Source organism: Dipteris shenzhenensis, chromosome 3, assembly GCF_047967505.1.
Source record: "Dipteris shenzhenensis isolate YYH24624 ecotype China chromosome 3, Dip_SZ_1.0, whole genome shotgun sequence".
NCBI classification, from domain to species: Eukaryota; Viridiplantae; Streptophyta; class Polypodiopsida; order Gleicheniales; family Dipteridaceae; genus Dipteris; species Dipteris shenzhenensis.
The window spans coordinates 7,611,912-7,630,472 of NC_141598.1; the positions used below are offsets into that span (position 1 = coordinate 7,611,912).

At 43.6% G+C, this 18,561-nt stretch overlaps 1 protein-coding gene across 2 annotated transcripts in view; it reads right to left on the reverse strand.

Moving 5' to 3' along the window:
- Positions 1 to 1,609: 1,609 nt before the first annotated feature.
- Positions 1,610 to 18,561, reverse strand: part of LOC147903299 (Nucleotide-sugar transporter family protein) — a 34,700-nt gene continuing 17,748 nt past the window's right edge. Inside the window, exons 4-8 of one of the 2 annotated variants that reach the window (XM_087372603.1) lie at positions 11,070 to 11,148; positions 10,724 to 10,893; positions 2,548 to 2,716; positions 2,301 to 2,378; positions 1,610 to 2,089 (exon numbers count right to left, since the gene is read on the reverse strand). In XM_087372603.1, coding sequence (XP_087228729.1) covers positions 1,937 to 2,089; positions 2,301 to 2,378; positions 2,548 to 2,716; positions 10,724 to 10,893; positions 11,070 to 11,148 — 649 coding nt within the window. In that variant the 3' untranslated portion in view covers positions 1,610 to 1,936. Of the gene's footprint in view, positions 2,090 to 2,300; positions 2,379 to 2,477; positions 2,717 to 10,723; positions 10,894 to 11,069; positions 11,149 to 18,561 lie in introns of both variants that reach the window. The other variant, XM_087372601.1, reaches the window with a different exon arrangement.

An 18,561-nucleotide genomic window follows, 5' to 3' on the forward strand; every position in this document is an offset into this window, starting at 1 on the left:
GATCATAGCTGTAGAACTGCATTCCAGCATACCAAGGGCATGGTGTGACTGGTCTAAGGAGTACTTCAAAGGTATAATCTCTCATGTCCAACAAATAAACTCCTTGGGAATCTTTATGTAGATTGGGAGACATTAAGGTTTGCTTAAAATGTGAAGTGAAAGTCTACAAGTCAGTAGGACATATAAGGTTATCGAGGTAAGGGGCTATGGAAAAACTATCCATTTTCAAATGGACCTTCTTGTCCAAACCTTGATGGAATTGGTGGCTAAGTGCAAAATAGCAAGAGGGTGTGTACAGTTGCCACATACACCTATTTTGTGAAAAAAAAGTTTAATATTAGTATGCCTTATCTTATTTTAATTTGTGCTCATACTTAGATGTTCACTATATAAGGTTCCATGTTTAACACAAGAATTGAATAATTTTTATGAATCCTTAATTATCACGACCTTTATCTATCAATCTCCTATAGAAAGTTATCACAAGAAACCAAAAAGAAAAAGAGGGTGTCTCTATTGGACAAAATATGCTAGGATAAAACATTGACTTCCCAAGCTCAATGGACAACCAATAAAATCCTCTAAAAGGTACTAATTGAGAAAGATTCTGAGTCCTTACAATGGCCACACTATTGAAATATGTTAGATCACAAGTGACCCATACTAAGGAGCTTAATGATGTGGTTGCCTAATTGCATGTAGTATGAGGGAATGCTATCAACAATTTTGTGTGCTTATTCTAATTCTAAAATCTTCTAGGAACCCTCCCTTTAGAGAAGTAATACCTTCTATTGAACCTAACGCATTGCTTACAAAGCCATACATAGCATCGATTATTAAGCCACAATTTGAAAATATCTGCTCTCTATTTTTTACCAACTACTTAGCAACCTGAGCCCCTTCTCAAAAGTTCAGAAATAGATTCAGTAACATCTAGTATCATCTGATTTGAATCGAAAAACGAGTGTCTATTGTTCTCTCTTTTTGTGATAGTACATTTGCTATATCCTATTGCACTAAAAAGTTTTGTATTTCCTGTACGTATTGACATGTTAGTCCTTAACTCCACATGAGATTTGACCTATTTCCAATCAATATATTCCTAACGAATTACGAATCGCACCCAAACTAAAGTGCCTCTTGATAAAATTCCACATTTATCAGTCCATCATCTTCATCTAGCATAGTTGCAAGCAAACATATGATCATGTACACAGTTGCAAGCAACGTACAAAAGTTTGAAAACATTTCATGCTGATCCTAGGTGAAACAAGGCTGGACATATCACAATACATGTAGTTCATATAATATTTCTTTTCTTTCCAGCTGGTAAATTTAAGAATCACACATAGCTTTGTTTTTTTACTTTTTGGGATTAGAAAACATGCAACCTTTCAAGTTTGATTTCTCAGATTCAAGGCTTGCAATTGAAAAATATGTCTCATCTAAGAACAGCAGAATGGGCATTGATGACTTGTGTTATCAGCCTTGTATTGCACTATAAACTCCCATACAACCAAGGTTCCTATCTTCAAAGTATAGCATAGAAAGAAAACCTCACCCTAAATGCTAATATGATTGTAAAACGTCATTAAAGATTAAGTGGGGGTAAAGCCTGTGATTCACCATGCGGAGGGTGGAATTCATGTAGAGTGTTCAATGCTCAACTAAGCCCTGAATTTGCAGGTTACAGTTTGCAAACATGTTTCTAGAAAACGTTTGCCTAAAATGAAGAGTTAGTTGCAACTATGGTCACGTATGGTGCGATTATGCTTCAACCCAATTTTTCATTTTGACAGACTTTTCTAAATATCAAAAGGGAAAACTTTTTCCACTAAACAAACTAAAATTCTTGAACTTTTGATGTCTCAATCTGATGATGTCAGCAGTTGAAGACTTAAATTAAGGCACATTACAATCACGTAGAAAGAAAATTCTAGTGCCGTTGATTCCCTGTGGCATTATCTACAATTACAGATTTTAATTGTTGGTTTGTGTCTTTCGGTTGCACAGGCATATCCAACAGCATTTGTGGTGGCGTGAAATACATTTGTAACGACATTGTACATATCATTATTCCTAAAAAAAGCTGTCACCATCAGAACATATTAAAGTTAGAAGAAATAAACCAAAAGTAATATTGAACGAATCCCTTGTTTCTCTTGTTTTATAAAATATATCATTTAAAATATTGGAAATATTCTCTGAATACACACACACACACACACATATCTAAATATCCATAAGAATGCAACAGAAAACTCTAAATTGAAAGAAAATAATGTTATGAAAAAACTGACCTGTAAAGAAGGCTTGAAATTGAACAAATATATTGACAAAATCATGGTAAGAAGCATTGCCATGGAAGTCGCATATACCTGGTCATAGAAAGCATTAGAACTAAAATTTCTTGAAGATGAGAAAGGAAAGGAGAAAGGTTCTCACCATAAAACCTAAAAGAAAGATGCACACCGTACCCACTTTAGTCCTAGTATCTTCCTTCAATTTGTTCAACTCTAGATGTGAAGGAGACATTGACAAACCAACCTTCACAATGTTATCCGCATACTTCATGATCCATGAAACAAGGAGGCCAGTGCAGCCCAAATTAAAAACTACAAGCCATGTGACAATGCCATAACCATCAAAGAGGCTCCAAATTTTGTGCCAACCACCTTCGAGCCATAGCCTCAAAAAATTGAAGAGAACGCCAAACCTGCCATTTGGGAAAAACTAGTTAATCTGAATAATTCATGCATGTGTGCCCCAGAAGCCGACAAATAGAGGCTGCTATAAAAGCTCGTGGAACATCAATCTGTAAGTCCAGTGCATGAAATGCATGAAATACGTGGGGAACTATCTAGACGATATATCCTGGCCGAGAGATTGACGGTCTAAGGAAAAAACTTCAATTGAGCCAAAGTTGAAAATCCAAAGCAACTAGGTAATATCACCCACCTATGGCAAGCCCTGAGGTGGGCTTAGAAGTCAACTAAAAGAGTCCTGTGCCCAAAAGCCACAGAAAGTAATATGATACTTAAATTTCCTTAAAGGACTATGAGGGAAACATGAGTAGGTTACTAAAACGAAATGAACACTGCCAACTCTCAATACTTTCCTTCCAACCCCCGCCATCATCACAAGCACTGAGAGCCAGGTTACATAGATGATGCTTTGTATAGCATGTGATTTATGTCCTTGACCATGTCTATGCAAATGATCCAAAGCCTTGAAACAGTCCTATGCTTGGCACTATAAAATGGATTGTCTGGTTTAAGAAACGAAAACACTTCACTTGTTTAGAGTAAGGGGACTGACGAGAGTAGCTAAAAAGGAAAGGGTAAAGCTATCTACTTACACTCCTGATAACAGTGAGCTCCAAATTTTGCACAAGTAGAAACTCTAATAGATTATCCCTAAAGAAGGTTTTCGTTCAAAGGCACTATGGCAATGAGGCAGGAGCAGGTTCTACAATGATATAAGTAAGAAACAAACTCTCTTCGTGGAGTAAAATTGAACCCTGGTTCGAATCTTCTTTGTGGTCTCAGTAAAAGTGCTCAGTTCTTTAAGAAAAACTTAAACATAACCTCGTCAAAATGAGCCAGTCAATAAAAGATGGGATAGTGACCTAGATTTATGCTTTGTGAAGGAGAAACCCACCGACCCCAAGACAGTCATAGGTGTAGTCATCTACTATGAACACAGCGAGAGCACATGAAACACATAGGGACTATAAGAGAGGGCTAGGCCAGAGGATCAAGAATGCCAAATAAAGTTCACCAATGCATGAGTGAATCTTAAATGAAACAAACCTATAGTAAGGATTGGAGACATTACACCAGACTTGGGCTTGATGAAAGAGCCGACTCTAGCAAGACCATGTTAGATTTGCAAAAATACAAAGAAGATTCTGGGGCACTACATCATGTTTCAATGCAATGCATGTTGAAGTATGGAGAAGTTCCTCTGCTTTCTTCTCTCACTCAATATTCGGAGTACTAGCTGTCTCAGTGGCAGTACGAAAAGCAATAATACCTGAGCTCATAATATTCAAAAACTGCTCTAAAATGGAAAATAGCCAGTTCACAGAGTAAGCAGAGATGTGACATTACTATGGCATGCTTAAAACAGAAGGATGTGAAGAGGATGTGAAGATGGAATTCTGTCTCAGGTCTCAACAGCTGGACATATCCCACCAAGGACTTACTGAAGTCATGCTTTTCAAACGTAGGCATACCAGCACATGTCCTATCATCTGGCACAGTTTGTGGTGGGTACAAGAGGGCAAGAAAATTTATTATAGCAGCAGCATGAAATAGAGTGCTGCACCAACCATTTGAAAATGACAAAAGCCTGACCTTTAGGTCACGACAGCAACAAGGCAGAGGAAGCACTGTTATTGCAGCAGCAGCAAGTGGTAGATAGTACTCTAGGCTAGATGGAATACAGGATGCAGTAGCAGATCATTGCCCAGATTAGAGCATATATCCTTGGCTTGAATGGATTTCTAGTGAACAGTAAAAATACATGGCTACTTTAGAATTTCTCAGGGGTTGGATGTTGACTGATTGACTTCTAGACAAGAGATTGAAGTACAGATTATTTTTAGTTCCCATTCCTTAGCTAGACCTTGCCGAATCTAGAGTCTCCCCAAGAGAGGAACTACAGAAGACTTCAGTGATGACTGTGTACAAGAGACTCAGCACCCAAAAGATAGTGCTTCCAAAATTTCAAGGCATGGGTGATGTCAAGGAGTTCTTTCTTATATATATTGTAATTCGTTTCAGAGTCCTTTAGCTCATTTTTTCATAAGCATAAACAGCTGCATGATTATCTTGCATCAACCATATGCATCTGTCTCGACTGGATATGACTTTGACAGATCTGGAGTTGTCGACACTCATTCAGAGCTTACATCCTTTTTCAGAGCTTGGAATGCTCCTTCCTGCATCAGTCCGTACAAATACAACCCCTTCCTTGCTCAGTTCATGGAGTAGCAGAGCAAAGTGCTCAAGAAAGTGTCAAATTCTAATGATAGATTCCAAGAAATGATATTACATCTTGCACTTCACATGGAGTAAGCCATTCAACTATAGGCTTAATCTTTGTAGGATCAACTTGGCCAAAAATAAACCTACATAAAAAATTATCATGAGAGGCATTGGAATCGTAATAAGATGGTCTTTATGCTTGATCATTTAAGAAAATGTGATAAGAGCACTTATGAAGAAAATGGCATTACAAAATTTCCAATCACACCACAAGTTGTCCGAAAGGGTTATGTACATCCTCGAGCACAAGCATGATAGTATCAGCTCTTAAGGTAAATTTGCTGAAAAAGAATGCACATCTCAAGCGGTCTAAAATATTACCAACATGTGGTATCAAAATTAATTCTTAAATTTGATGTGATTTAACAGTATACAATCATAAAAGCCCTCCTCTTCCTAAATGAACAACACTAGAGAGAAACTGATACAACAAATGGTCCTCTTTCCAACAAATCTTGCACTTTTTTTCTGATCTCTCTTTTTTTTTGAGAGAGGAAATTTGATTTTTATAGATTACATCATATCAACAAATTAAAGTACAGATGTGAACCTGGAGGCTGGAACCCACAATTCAGACATGGATAGTATGATATAGGGCCTTGCATGGTGGAGAACTGCCATGAGCAAGGTGATTACACATTTTTCTTCCCCTCCGCCTGTACTTGTGCTCTTCTTATTTCAGTTTGTATAATGAACCTTCCCTAAGACCATAAAGAGTATTCATGTCTAGTCTAGCTAAGTATCTCATCTATCTCTATAGGGATTGCCATGGTCACCTCCCCACCTATGAGCCCCCATATGAGGAGGACATGGGGGGGGTGTAGCAGCAGGGGGAGAGAGAGAGAGAGAGAGAAAAGAGAGGAATGCCAGATGGGCAGCATGTAGGCTACCGTGTAGGCAGCAAGCTTAGATGCTGCAGTAGGACATGCAAAGGACAACAGACCAGTACGGAGTCAGCAGAGGGAGTCTATTCATTCCAGTGATTGGGCCTTCTAGTGCCTCAGTTTTGGCTGCACGTCCAGCAGCAGGAAGGAGAGATACATTCAAGATAGCCCCTACTACTGGCTGTCTACCAGGGCAGCAGAGAGGCCAGGATCACCAAGGATTCAGGCAGTACAGTCAGCAGACCACCTACAGGTGAAGAGCAGTACACTGCACACAGAAGGTTTACAAGATCAAGCTCGGTGGAGCACTCAGTCTACAGGTCTTCATCAGAAGAGAAGCAGCCTCCCTATGCAGCCCACTGAAGCTGCAGGAGAGCAAGCAGGCTGACAGAGATTGAAGGTGCCAGGAGGAGGTAGATGACAGTTTCGGGTGGTCTGGGGTCCGCATCGAGGAAGTACATTGTCTGCTAGATGGTGGCACACTGACCACCCCCGTTTGTTTTGTCCATTTGTTTGGAGCAATCTATAATACATGATCTGTTGTTCTACACTATTGTTGCACTGTTCAAGGATCGACGTCTATGTCTATCTCTCTACATTCACTTGTGTACACATTAAGGAAAGGAGTGAGATTTCAATTAGCGCCATGTGATTTCTAGGAAAACTTTTATATAATCTTCCACTCTGCGGAGAGTGTTGAAGACAAGAGAGGAAGAGTGAAGGTGGTCATGTGCAGGTAATCGGTAAGGTTGAAGTTGGAGAAGGTGGTGGAGACGGAAAGGTCTCTGTCGACGATAACAAGGTATTTGGGCTACTCAAAGATGACACCCAGGGAAACTAGTGCTCAATCTTGGGCTATGCATGAAAAGCTTGGGCAAGCCAAATGCTCAAGGAAGAAGGAAGACACCCTCAACTAGATCTCCAACCACAATTGCACAATGCCTCCTTTACACACACACACACATTCATTTTTTTGGGGGGGTAAAAGAACCTTTCACTAAGAAGAATGTACATTCATAGCTGTCTCAAAGTGAGACAGCTACTACTCATATGCTTAAAAAACTTTAAAGAAAACATATTGTAGCTGCTCCAATAAAGAACAACTAGTACAACAAAGCTTAAAACAGTGAAAGAACACTTCTAGCTGGGCCGCATGAAGATCTCCCATGAAAAGCGCATCATGAAGGGAGCAATGCAGGGAGGAGCACAAGAAATGACAAACATCCACAATGGATTGTCTGACATATATCTCCCAAACAACCAAAATGAACTACTAGGAAATCGGGCACGAAAATAAGTCCCCAATCTTGAAAGAAAATCAGGGGCAATCGGGCAAGTCCAGAGTAGATGCAAGACTGTCTCCCTCGGATGCGAATAAGATGGACAATGCAAAGAAGTAATGCCCCCGGCAGCCAAGAAAGACTCCACTAGTAAAGCGCCAACCAAACACCGTCATAAGAAAAGCCTCTGTTTGAAGCGAGAGCTTACCATTCCAAATACAGTAAAGACTTGCCTTCCACCAAGTGACTACGCTCTTGAATCCATGGCTGTGGTAGAAGAAGATGGTAAGCTTTCTTGGTAGTAAGATCTGCAAAGGAGAAAGTAGAATAACCCGGAATGCCTCGATCAAATCTCCAATCCATAAGACAATAATTGGTAAACAAACGGGGAACTGGCTGAAAAGGAAGCAGCTTGGTAGTGAGAATACGGTAGATAGGCCTGTGATGCATACCCAAAGAAAATTGTCTCCTGGCCTGTGAAAAAGAAAGAGTAAGACCCCTATCATCCACCATATCATCCACCATGGAAATACCCAGTCAATGTAGAAAGTAAGCCTTTCTAGCCTGAAGATGAGCCAACAGTGGATCAAAGACAAGGCTCCAATGAATACTCTACAAGCAGTGTGTATTTCCGGGATCTGGGGACGGCTTGACCAACGTGGATGTTCTAGAAGAAGCTGCCAATCATGAAGCAGACGAGTAGAAAATGGGCAACCAGGAATGAAACCATGTAGCTGCCCAAAGATAACATCAGATAGAGGAGGAATCCACTGTCCAAATGCATCAAAACGAAGCGAAGCAAACAAGCAAGAGAGCATAAGTGCCCTGCCCATGGCTGATGCTGCTCAAGAAAAGTAAGCAAAAGAGTAGCCTTGCGAGCTCTCACATGATTGTGACACAATTTTTTGTTTGTGGGCAAAATCCATGTATTTTTATATTACAAGAGGCTGTCCCCAAAGTGGAGATCAGGAAATACAAGATCAGACATTTTCATTGGAAGACAAGGTAATCTATCTGACGAACAAACAAGCAGTCATAAAAGGATTGCCGGAGTAACATCTGGAAATTGTAGAACATGGAAGAAGTAGGCTCTCAAAAGAGTCGGTAGTTCCTGTCTTTCCACAGAGTCCAAAGTGCCCAATATTGAACCCATGTGGAAAAAAGATCAAACTCCGCCCTCCGTGGGTAAATGCCGAAGATCCAAAAAAGCTTGCCAAAGCAAGCAGTGGGAAAGCAGTCCTAGAGGTGCTGCTGAAGAAATGTAGGAAGTCACAGGTTGCTGAAACACACAAGATAATGAAACTTGAAAGTGCTCAAGAGGAAGACAATAAACTCAAGCTTTGTATTCCACGAATAAAAGAGAGCAAAACTTGCACACAAAAGAACACCGAGCCATCGAACAAATAGAGTAGACGTCGGGCAACACCGCCATGAAAAAATCAGCTGCAAGAATCGCTCCAATCATCTCACCTTGAATCAAGACCAAACCGCCATGAGAAAGAGCCAAAACCGCATTGCATGGCGTGATAAGATGTACTCTTGCATTTCTGGCACATGGCAAAGTCTTACCAGCCCCCCCTTAGACATGACCCTATCAAAGCTTGGTCTCCAACACGGGTGACAGGGCAATTCCAAAAAAGATGGAGCAAGGATTCCATGGGAGCAAAACACATGTGACATAGAGCAAGAGCAATATGCCTACGTGCCAAGAGTTGGCCAAAAGAAATTACACCAAGCATCACTCGCCATAGGAAAACCTGTTGACGAAGAGAGAGTTTGCAGGACCAGAGCTGCGGGAATTTTTACGCTACCATTTGGCATTACGATTCAAAGACCAAAGCTGATTTGCATGATGTGAAATCCAAGGATTGCGGCATAAAAACCCTGTATAAACCAGCCACAGAGATATCAGCTAGATGTAAGGGGCGGGTAGCAGAACCCTGGTGATGTAAGGTACAAAAGGACAACCTTTACCATGCCATCAATATAGCCAAGAATGAAGTCCCATGGAGTGGGATGCCAATGCCCAAAAGAGTCATCAACTGTGAAAGTAGGTGACACATCATGGCAGCCCAAGGCTGATCACCCGGTAAAAAATGCAGCATCATTTTTCCTTTATGAGCCAAAATATGGATGTGAATATTTAAAATGTTCAAGCCACCGTGCATCTTTATGCTCAATAGAGAGTAGTCTGATACCCTTATGGCCATGCTTTGAGCACCAAAAAGTCTCCATAAGAGTGGACATGAAAGAAGTAATGTCTTTTTTGTCAAACATCATCAAAGGCAAGAAAAACTGTAGGCCACCAAAGTTGATTGTACAATTCGGAGTCGGACATGAAGAGGCCAAGTGGCTAACTTCCGATATTCTAGTTTCTTCTTGAGCTTTGCAAGTACCCAATCTATTTGATGACGGGGAGTGATGGTCCATCCCATAGGATAGGCAAGATGACAAACAAGCTAGTTGGGCAAAACAATTTTGCCCAGCCACAAAGAGCTACGCCAATCCTTAGCATGCAAAGGCAGAAGCTTGGACTTTTGAAAGTTTACCTGCAAGCCATCAACTATTCCATACAAGGATGCAGCACTCATGAGTTGAGAAAGAGATCAGATTTTGTGTTCATTGGAGTGAAGAATGAATCATCAGCATAAGCTTGCGCAATCATGTACTAGCAGCAAAAGGAGGAAAAAGGGAAGAAGAAGGGGGGAAGGCGGGGTGGGGCGACGTCCAAGCCAAGCCAAAGACCGACCCTAAGGCAAGGCCAAGAGGAGAAGAAAATGCCAACAAATGGGATGAGGACCTACATGGGCAAAGGAAGGTACGGCCAAAGAAGCAAAATAGACAAGCAAAGAAGGGAGCGGCGGGAAGGTGGAAGGAGAGGGGGACGGTGATGGTCACGTGCTAGAGCAAAGCGCAGGCTACAAGCTCTCAGGTTTTATGCAACCACATGAGCAAGCCCTGATCTGATAAAGGTGCCTTCATTTTTCATTTTTTACGACAAAAGAAGAGAGAACAAAGAAACATAAGATGATGATGATGATGACAAGAAGTTGGCACTTACTTAAACAATGGTAAAAAAGGAGGAAGCCCAATAAGAAATCAAAGTGGAGCCACCTAAGACGTGTGAAGATCCACAAGAACAAAAACACACAGTCCAAGCCAACACCATAAAATGCCAAGGAATTAATAAAAAGGACATCCAATCAAGCGAAAAGATGACAGCAAAATCACATCATCTTGTTGGTTAAATGGCTTGCAAATTGGCCAATAAAAGCCACATCCATTAATAATTTATGCTGTCACTGTAACAAAATCAGGTCCTGCCACTTAATCACATAAAAGTATCTCACATCCCAGATATTAGCACCTAATAAAATATTTGCATTGCCCAATCACCGTGGTTCTAAATAGGTTTGCAAGCATATACTACTTCAAACACAGACAGACCACGTGACAGTCATACTGATAGATCTCATCAAAGAAAAGCATGCAATGAAGATATACTCACGAATACAGCTGGACATTTTGCCAGTACAGCGAGTCATCATTCCTCTTCATAAGAAACTCGGTGTAAACACCTGCTAACGCCGAAAGGAAAGCTGACACAATCCCCAAAACGTATCCTTCAAGTGGGGCCAAGAACAATCTCTCACAATCTGTTTCTCCACAACCTTTAATCTGTACAAAACAACTTGCATTAAAAAGTGCCTTGGAAAATTTATAGGCCTCTTTTGTCTAATAAGCATCATGCTCCATTTAAGCCTTTTGTGAAAGTGAAAATCCTTAAAAGAGTAATAAACATCATGCTTCATTTAGGCCTCGTCTGTGGTACTTGCAAAACATACGCGAATTACCTGACTAGTGGTTGTGCCAATCATTAGTAATACAATGGCCATCCACTGGAGATATGATAGCCTCCTCTTTAAAAACATCCTACAAGAGTATGAAAAACAAACAAGACAAAGGATGAGATATTTGATTTCCAATGCTTCGAACACAAATCTCTCTCTCTCTCTCTCTCTCTCTCTCTCTCTCTCTCTCTCTCTCTCTCTCTGTTTTGGCCTTCTGTACAGACATTAATAAACTTCTCTGCCTGCCCTGCAGCACCACCCGCTCTGCCTCCCCACAGCTCCATCCCTCCCTGCCTTCACCCCTGCCTCAGCTCTCTCCCTCTCTCCGCCCAGCTCTCTCCCTCCATGCCCTGCAGCTCTCCCCCCATGCCTGCCCCCTCTCCAGGGTTTTCACACCTCCCTCTGCAGCCATCCCACCTGTTGGATTAGAGTTGGTCATATTTCCAGAGGCTGTCCACAGATGGAAAGGATCTGTGCAAGGTTTACAGAAGAGAGAGGCTGCGATGAGACAGGGATGACATCAGCATCTGTATAGACATCTATCTCAGCATGTACGGGCTGGTCTAGAGCAGATCCAGAAGCCGGAAGGGGCCCGGCAGGAGGCAGGACTGCAGCAGGATGGAGGTGTGGCTGTTTGGCAGACTTAGGCTGGATTTGGGGCAGAGAACGGAGCTGAATTACATGGCCAGGTGGGCCAGCAAGAGCCCTCAAATGGGAGCCCTTTGGGGCATTCATAGAACAGTCGGCTGGTAGGGGGATTCCAATCAGCCCACTAAGGGCTGGCTTGTCGTTTTTTGTTGGGAAGGGTCTTGTGGCCTATAAAAGGGGGCCTTGGGCCTCCATTGGCATCACTTGGAGCAGCCTTCAGAGAAGCAGATAATAGGTGCCCACGATGTTCCCAAAAATAAAATACGTTAATTAGTTTTTACAAGGCGTGGGCATAGGAGGGATAGGGACATGCGAAGGTCAAAGATTGATTCCCCAGGTTTCGAGAAGTTTCCAGAGGGCCCGATTCCAGAAGTTACTTTCTGCCCCGCGCAACTATATAGAGGGGAAGGAAGAGACGAGCAACATATCAATCGAAAAGAGGCAGATAAGACAGCCTAAACAGCGGCCTCTCACGCGGAGGGATTGAAGGAAAGCCTTGATTAAGGCTTTATATGAAAGATTAAAGCCTTTTGCCTCCCTTGGGCCAATATTCAGGAGGTGAAGAAGGGACAAAGGTGCTGCAAGCTAAGCTTGAAGTGCTGCCCATCTAGGCTGACCACTCGGGCAGCAAGGTGGAAGGATCATTGGACAGAGTGTCTACATAAGCTCAGAGAAGCACGCGAGCTCAGAGATCTAGAGGTGCCAAGCAGATAGTAGGAGAGCTTTGGTAAGATTGGAGGACCACGGTTTGGTGGGAATCTGCATCTCTTTTGTATTGTGTCCAGTTTTTTGGACTGAAATATATCATTGTGGATTCTATATCCGTCTTGGATGCACTGTCTATTTACTGGCCTGCACACACATCTATGGTTGTGAAGTATACACAAGTAAAGAGTTTGATTCCGTACTGAAACACTTCCGCATGTAATTCCTGGGCCCATCTACCAGTCTTCCGCTACGGGATACCCTCTAGTGGGATTTCATTTCTAACACCAACCCCCCCCCCCCTCCAGCGTTCTTGATCGCGTTCCACCCAAGCATGCATTTTCACATCTCAGCCCCTCCGTTCCGCATTTGATCAGCCCTCCTGCATTTCCCCTCTGCTGCAGGCTGATGTCCTGCTGCATTTCGGCTTACTGCAGGCTCAGGTTCTGCTTGATTTCTGCTCTGCTCAGCCCGCCTCCTTCGTCAGGTCAGTTTTGCTCTACTGCACTCGGGTCATTTCGACGTGCAGGGCATGAGGCTGAGAAGGGACCTTTCGAGGTAAGAAGAGAGGCAGACACAAGGAAGGCCATCTTGGGATTTCTCCCGTTGCTTCCAACGGGCACCCCAATGGGGTCATCCACCCACCCCCAGGTGTGAATGTGCCCTTAAACTGGGACATTTACCTCTCATAATGGGAAACAAGAAAGGACTTTTGGAACGTGGTTCGAAGGGCAGGTTGGGGTTATTGAGGACCATTTATTAATGCACCTAATGCTTGGATTGATGCATGGGAGACACGGAAACCGAGGGTGCTATTTAAGGCTTTTGAAAGGTTATTGAGAGATTATTCCACTCAAAGAAAGGCCTCTCACCTTTCAGCCCAAGAAGCAGAAAGACAACGATGGGAAGGAAGGGCAATGGGCCCTTGCTTCTTCTTCTTCTTTTTCATGAAAAGGACTTCTATTAAGTACGAATAGGGTCGGGCCCTTGCTTCCTCTCTAACTGAAGGAAAAATCAAGAAAACAGCACAATCAAAGCACCATGGAATAAGGAAAAAGAGGAGACAAGGAGGAAGAAAAGAAGCAAAAAAATCAGCAGCTCAAACAGCTACGGAAAGGAGAGATCGATGACATCAACAACCGCCACAAGTGTAGTGGTTTGCAAACAGATAGCATGGCTATATAGAAGGCAGCCACCACGGCCTCTGCCTCAGCAGCTTCAGCCTCAGCCTCAACTTCAGCATCATCATCATCAGCAACATCGTCATCATCATCATCATCCTCATCACCACCCTTGGCGGTGGCAGAAGCACCAACACCAATATCGACATTGACATCGGAGTCGGCATCAACGACGGCCTCAACATGCTTTAGTACTCCTCTTTCTTGTCACCCCTACCCCTTAGCCAGCCACCCTTCCCCTCTACAATCAGACTAACCTCCGCTATACTTCAGCATCATCATCATCAGCAACACCGTCATCATCATCATCATCCTCGTCACCACCCTTGGCGGTGGCAGAAGCACCAACACCAATATCGACATTGACATCGGAGTCGGCATCAACGACGGCCTCAACATGCTTTAGTACTCCTCTTTCTTGTCACCCCTACCCCTTAGCCAGCCACCCTTCCCCTCTACAATCAGACTCACCTCCGCTATCTCCTAGATGTCCCCATACCACTCCTTCATAACCCATCCAAATAAGATACCCCATAACATTCATCAGGCACACCAACTTTCACCTAAGGCCTGAGAGTAGCTCGTCATTGAAGTTCATCACCTACGTGCACAAGAGCTGGAGCAAGTAGTTTTATTCATAGGCTTGGAGAGGTTTACACCAGTTTCCCTACACATGGACCCTTAAAACCATCAATCACATTCACAAGGTAGAGGATCCCAAGAGCCCCAAAAACTACAAGACCATTATGATTGGACATGTCATGTCCAAGATTATGCATGAGTGCTCAACACAAAGATTATCCGGTTTGCAAAGCTCCAAGGACTCAGTGCCGAGGGACACGTAGGCTTCCTGGCCAATCACACAACTCTAGATCACATACTCACACTCAGGTGTCATTAAGGAGGCTAGAGCACCGAGACGAAGGGTTTATTGCTACTTTTTGGAATTCTCCAAAGCTTTTGATACAGTGCCGAGAGCTCGCCTCGTAGAATAGTTGCACAAGCTAAGGTATGGTCAAGAGATCATTTATGTACTTTCTTGATCATTTATGTAGTCATGGCACTCTATGAGAGCGTCTCAAGCATGCTCCGAACGGGTGCAAGGTAATTAAAGATAATCATGAGCACTTTGGGGTCAAACAAGGTTGTCCATTGTCACCAACCTTGTTTAGCCTCTACCTAGATCAGCTCGAGAATTTCATTGGGACACTAGGGGAAGCAAGGTGCTCTCTCGTTGGCTCGCTAATTCAACTCCTCCTATATGTAGACGTTGAAACCGGCCTCTAATCACACAGAGGGCAATGGAACTAAACCTTTAATCACTTCAGCACTTATTTACAGCTCACAAAGCATATATCACAACCATTAATCATTGCATGATCACCATTTGGCATTTACCCATTTGTTCACAAACAAAACCACTGAAAAAGGCATGGAGGCTAGAATGCCCCTGCTCAACGAACATAGACAAGTGCATCCGATTGGCCTCAAACACTGTGGCGCCCCTTTCGGTATTTCTTTATATTTCACAGTAAAATGATTACAAGTTGCATCTGGGAGACCTTCCCTGCAACTGAGCACGCAGCCCCAATTCACTGAGCCTTCGCAAGGCTTTCAAGCATAGAACACCATCACATAAGTGCACTTAACCCATAGGCTCAATCCAAAGGCATTCTCTTTTCCGAGTGCAATTCCATTGGCTCTCTAGATGCAATCACACTACACCCCAGCTGCACTCTCTTTGAGTGGTTTCTAGATGACATTCACAAAGCTTTTCAAAGCTCCAAAATAAAATCAGCAAAGTACCCAACCAAAGAATGACTCATGTAGCACTGCCTGGGCACCTGTGAACCAAGAAAGAGACGGCACACGAGGCCAACCAATAGCTTATGGCAAAAAGAAATTGCAGTAGCAAAATCACAACTCACCAAACCCTGAAAACTCAACCAAGTCCTTGAAGGGGCAAATTGATGTGTGTGTGTGTGTGCCTATGGGCTTTGAGTCCCTGCAAGAAGTGTGTGAGTGTAGGTGTGCTAGAAGGTTCTAGTTAGGTGTGTCAAGTTGTTACGCTCTAGCCGAGGTAGCATGACCTCAGAAGAATCAGTCGACATTTCCCTTAAAGGATCTATATTTGTAATATATATATTTGTTTGCGCTTCATGTAAATGATCGGGAGGGAATTAATGTCAAGGTCCTAGGTGAGGGTTGATAGCACCAAACTAGGTGGATCTAAGGCTAAGGGCCTAATGCAAGGAATGTGCCTAGGGGCAAAGGATATTAATGCATCCCAAGAGAGGGGTGAAATGTTGCATTAGGAAGGCCCTGTGATGATGACATGTGGCATCTAGATCCATCTAGGGAGATGGGGCTTGTTGAAGCTAGAGAGAGAAGAGAATGTGTGATTCACATATGTTTTTCTGATTCGTAATTCTCTGTCAGCTCGTATGCTTTAGCAAGGTTGGCCGGGAGGAAAGAATTGGTGTTGCTCCCGTGATCTGCAGTAGGAAATAGATGTAGTGCCTAACAATTGGTATCAGAGCTCAAGGCTAGGAGATAGAGAGGGGACGGATTTCGATCTGACAGACGACGTGTCTGTTCAGTGATCATCCTGCACTGCCTCCAGGAGATTGCGGGGTGTTAGGCGAAGCCTGTGGGATGCGTGAAGTACTAGGAACGTGGAGCAATTCGGTTACTCGTGACCTCCACGCGATGGACAGACAGGATCGACGTTGACCTGCGACGGGTGACGGGATTGGCGCTGCCGTGGTCTACGACGGAAGGTTGGCGCTGCCCGTGGTCTACGATGGGCGTAACAATAGCTCATGAACGGGGAGACCCTTCAACACAAATAGCCCGTGAGTGACGAAATACAAGAGAGAAAGATCGTCTCGTTAGTGACAGAGCGAAAATGTGGGCAGACTTTGCAGAGAACATTTCGCCAGTTACGGTCTGAACAAAGCGATTCTGAAGGACGGACGAAATCGTTGAATTTTGGAGTGGACGACAGGCTTGGAGCGCAGAGGTGACGCAGAACAACGTGGTGGCTCGTGTGCATCTTCGAGGAGATTTGTGGATGGGCGACCCGTAGCCAGAGAACGTAGGCGAAGGGTCTCCGACGGAATGAAGGCTTGGTAAGGGAGGCCTTCGATGTGATTCGCTCAACGTGGAGCCCTAGTCGACGAGCAGCTGGCCACGTATTTAGGACTTGGACAGCGAGGGCGAAGCTGAATGCCTTTCCCTGGGTCGTGCATGCAGTGGGATTGTGTAGACAGTGCGGGAGACTGTTGGTTGGATTTGCATGGATCCAAGAAGGCTGTGACGAAATCGTTGATGACCAGGGAGCTCTCTTTGACCTCCATCAATTCCGTGTTTTTTTCTTGATTTAGTCGGTTGATGCTCTACTTTCATTAACAGGATCTCGTAAGTGATTAGCCTGCATGAAGCTTTGATGCTGTAGCAAGGACAGATTATGCTTGAGATTATGCCTATGTGCTTCAGTCAGAGTTAGTTTGCAAGAGCTTCCCTAGGATAAGAAAAAGCGCTGTTTGAGATATATGCATGTATCAAATGCTTAATTAGTGTGAATCTGGGATTGCAGGAATTCCCTAGTATAGGGAATTGTGTCAGAGTGCCAGTACCTTGAATTGTGTCAGTTGTAAATACAGTTTTCTAGCGGTGTTTTTAAAAAAAAACAAAACAAAACAAAACACCCATTCAACTAAATGGAAGCAGAAGAAGGGGCTTCCAGGAGGGACCCTGGTGAGTCAGGAGTCCGGCCAACCCAGCAGGTGTCGCGCCCAGTAGCTCATACCTTATCTGGCAGGATTGCATTGCTTGAGGATGCTTTGCAACAGTTATTAGCGCAGCAGTTACACGCCAATGCAGGGCAGTCTGAACTTAGGAGAGCGATACACAGTATGTCTGCCAAACCTTCTCGAGAGGAGAAGGGAAAGGCTCCAATGGAACCGGAGTCTAGTGTCCATACGGTCGAGCCTAGGAACGCTAAAGTACCAAATATTGCCAATTACAGACCGGAAAAGTATTCTGGTCGGATGAACGACCGTAGTTCCGATGTCACTGAGACCTGGTTACACAAATGGGACGAGGCGTTCGCCATTTGTGAAATCAGAAATGACATCAAGAAGATCCGTGAGGCCACCCACATGTTTAATGAGGCAGCAGATCAGTGGTGGATTAAACAACAAAAAGATGGTATAGCATCCACTACCTGGGAGGGGTTTAAAAGAGAATTCAGGAAACACTTCTTACCTCCTGACGAAGCATCCCAAGCTTGGGATCAATATAGGAACCCTCATCGGAGAAATTTATCGGTGGCAGAATACACTGATAAGTTTCGATAGAGTGTAATGAAGGTTGATGAACCCCTGCCTCAATCAATCCAAGTGAAAGATTTCATATTTGGATTGAATGATCGAATAAAAATGGAAGTCCAGGCTAAGTATGCGAACACGTTAGATGATGCAATAGCCATAGCCCTGAACTATGAAGATGCCAAGGGCAGCAGGCCAAGTGGGTTTGCACAGGTCGGAACCCAGTATAAGTATCCGAAGAAATCTTGGTTTAAGAAGAAATGGATTAGTAGAGGGAGTGGTTCTCAGCCGAGTGGTCAAGCCAAGCAGGCGAAACCGGCTGAAACTCCTAAACCAAGTACCACCATTGGAGTGAAAAGGAAAGTAACCCCAATGGCAGCCCGGGCTTGGTCTAAGTCTCCCTTAAACCCAGAACAAAGGGAAAAAGCGAGGAGAGAAGGCTTATGTTTTGGTTGCCTTCAGCCTCATCAGTGGAAGGATTGTCCACGTAACAAAGATCGTCGGATGGCTGAGATGGTGATCTCAGAATGCGACGTGGAGATGGAGGGAAGTCCCAGAGCGGAAGAGATGCAGATTCAACTAGCGGGATCTTCTCAGAGGTTAGTACCTTGTTTGTTATGTGTGTCTGTT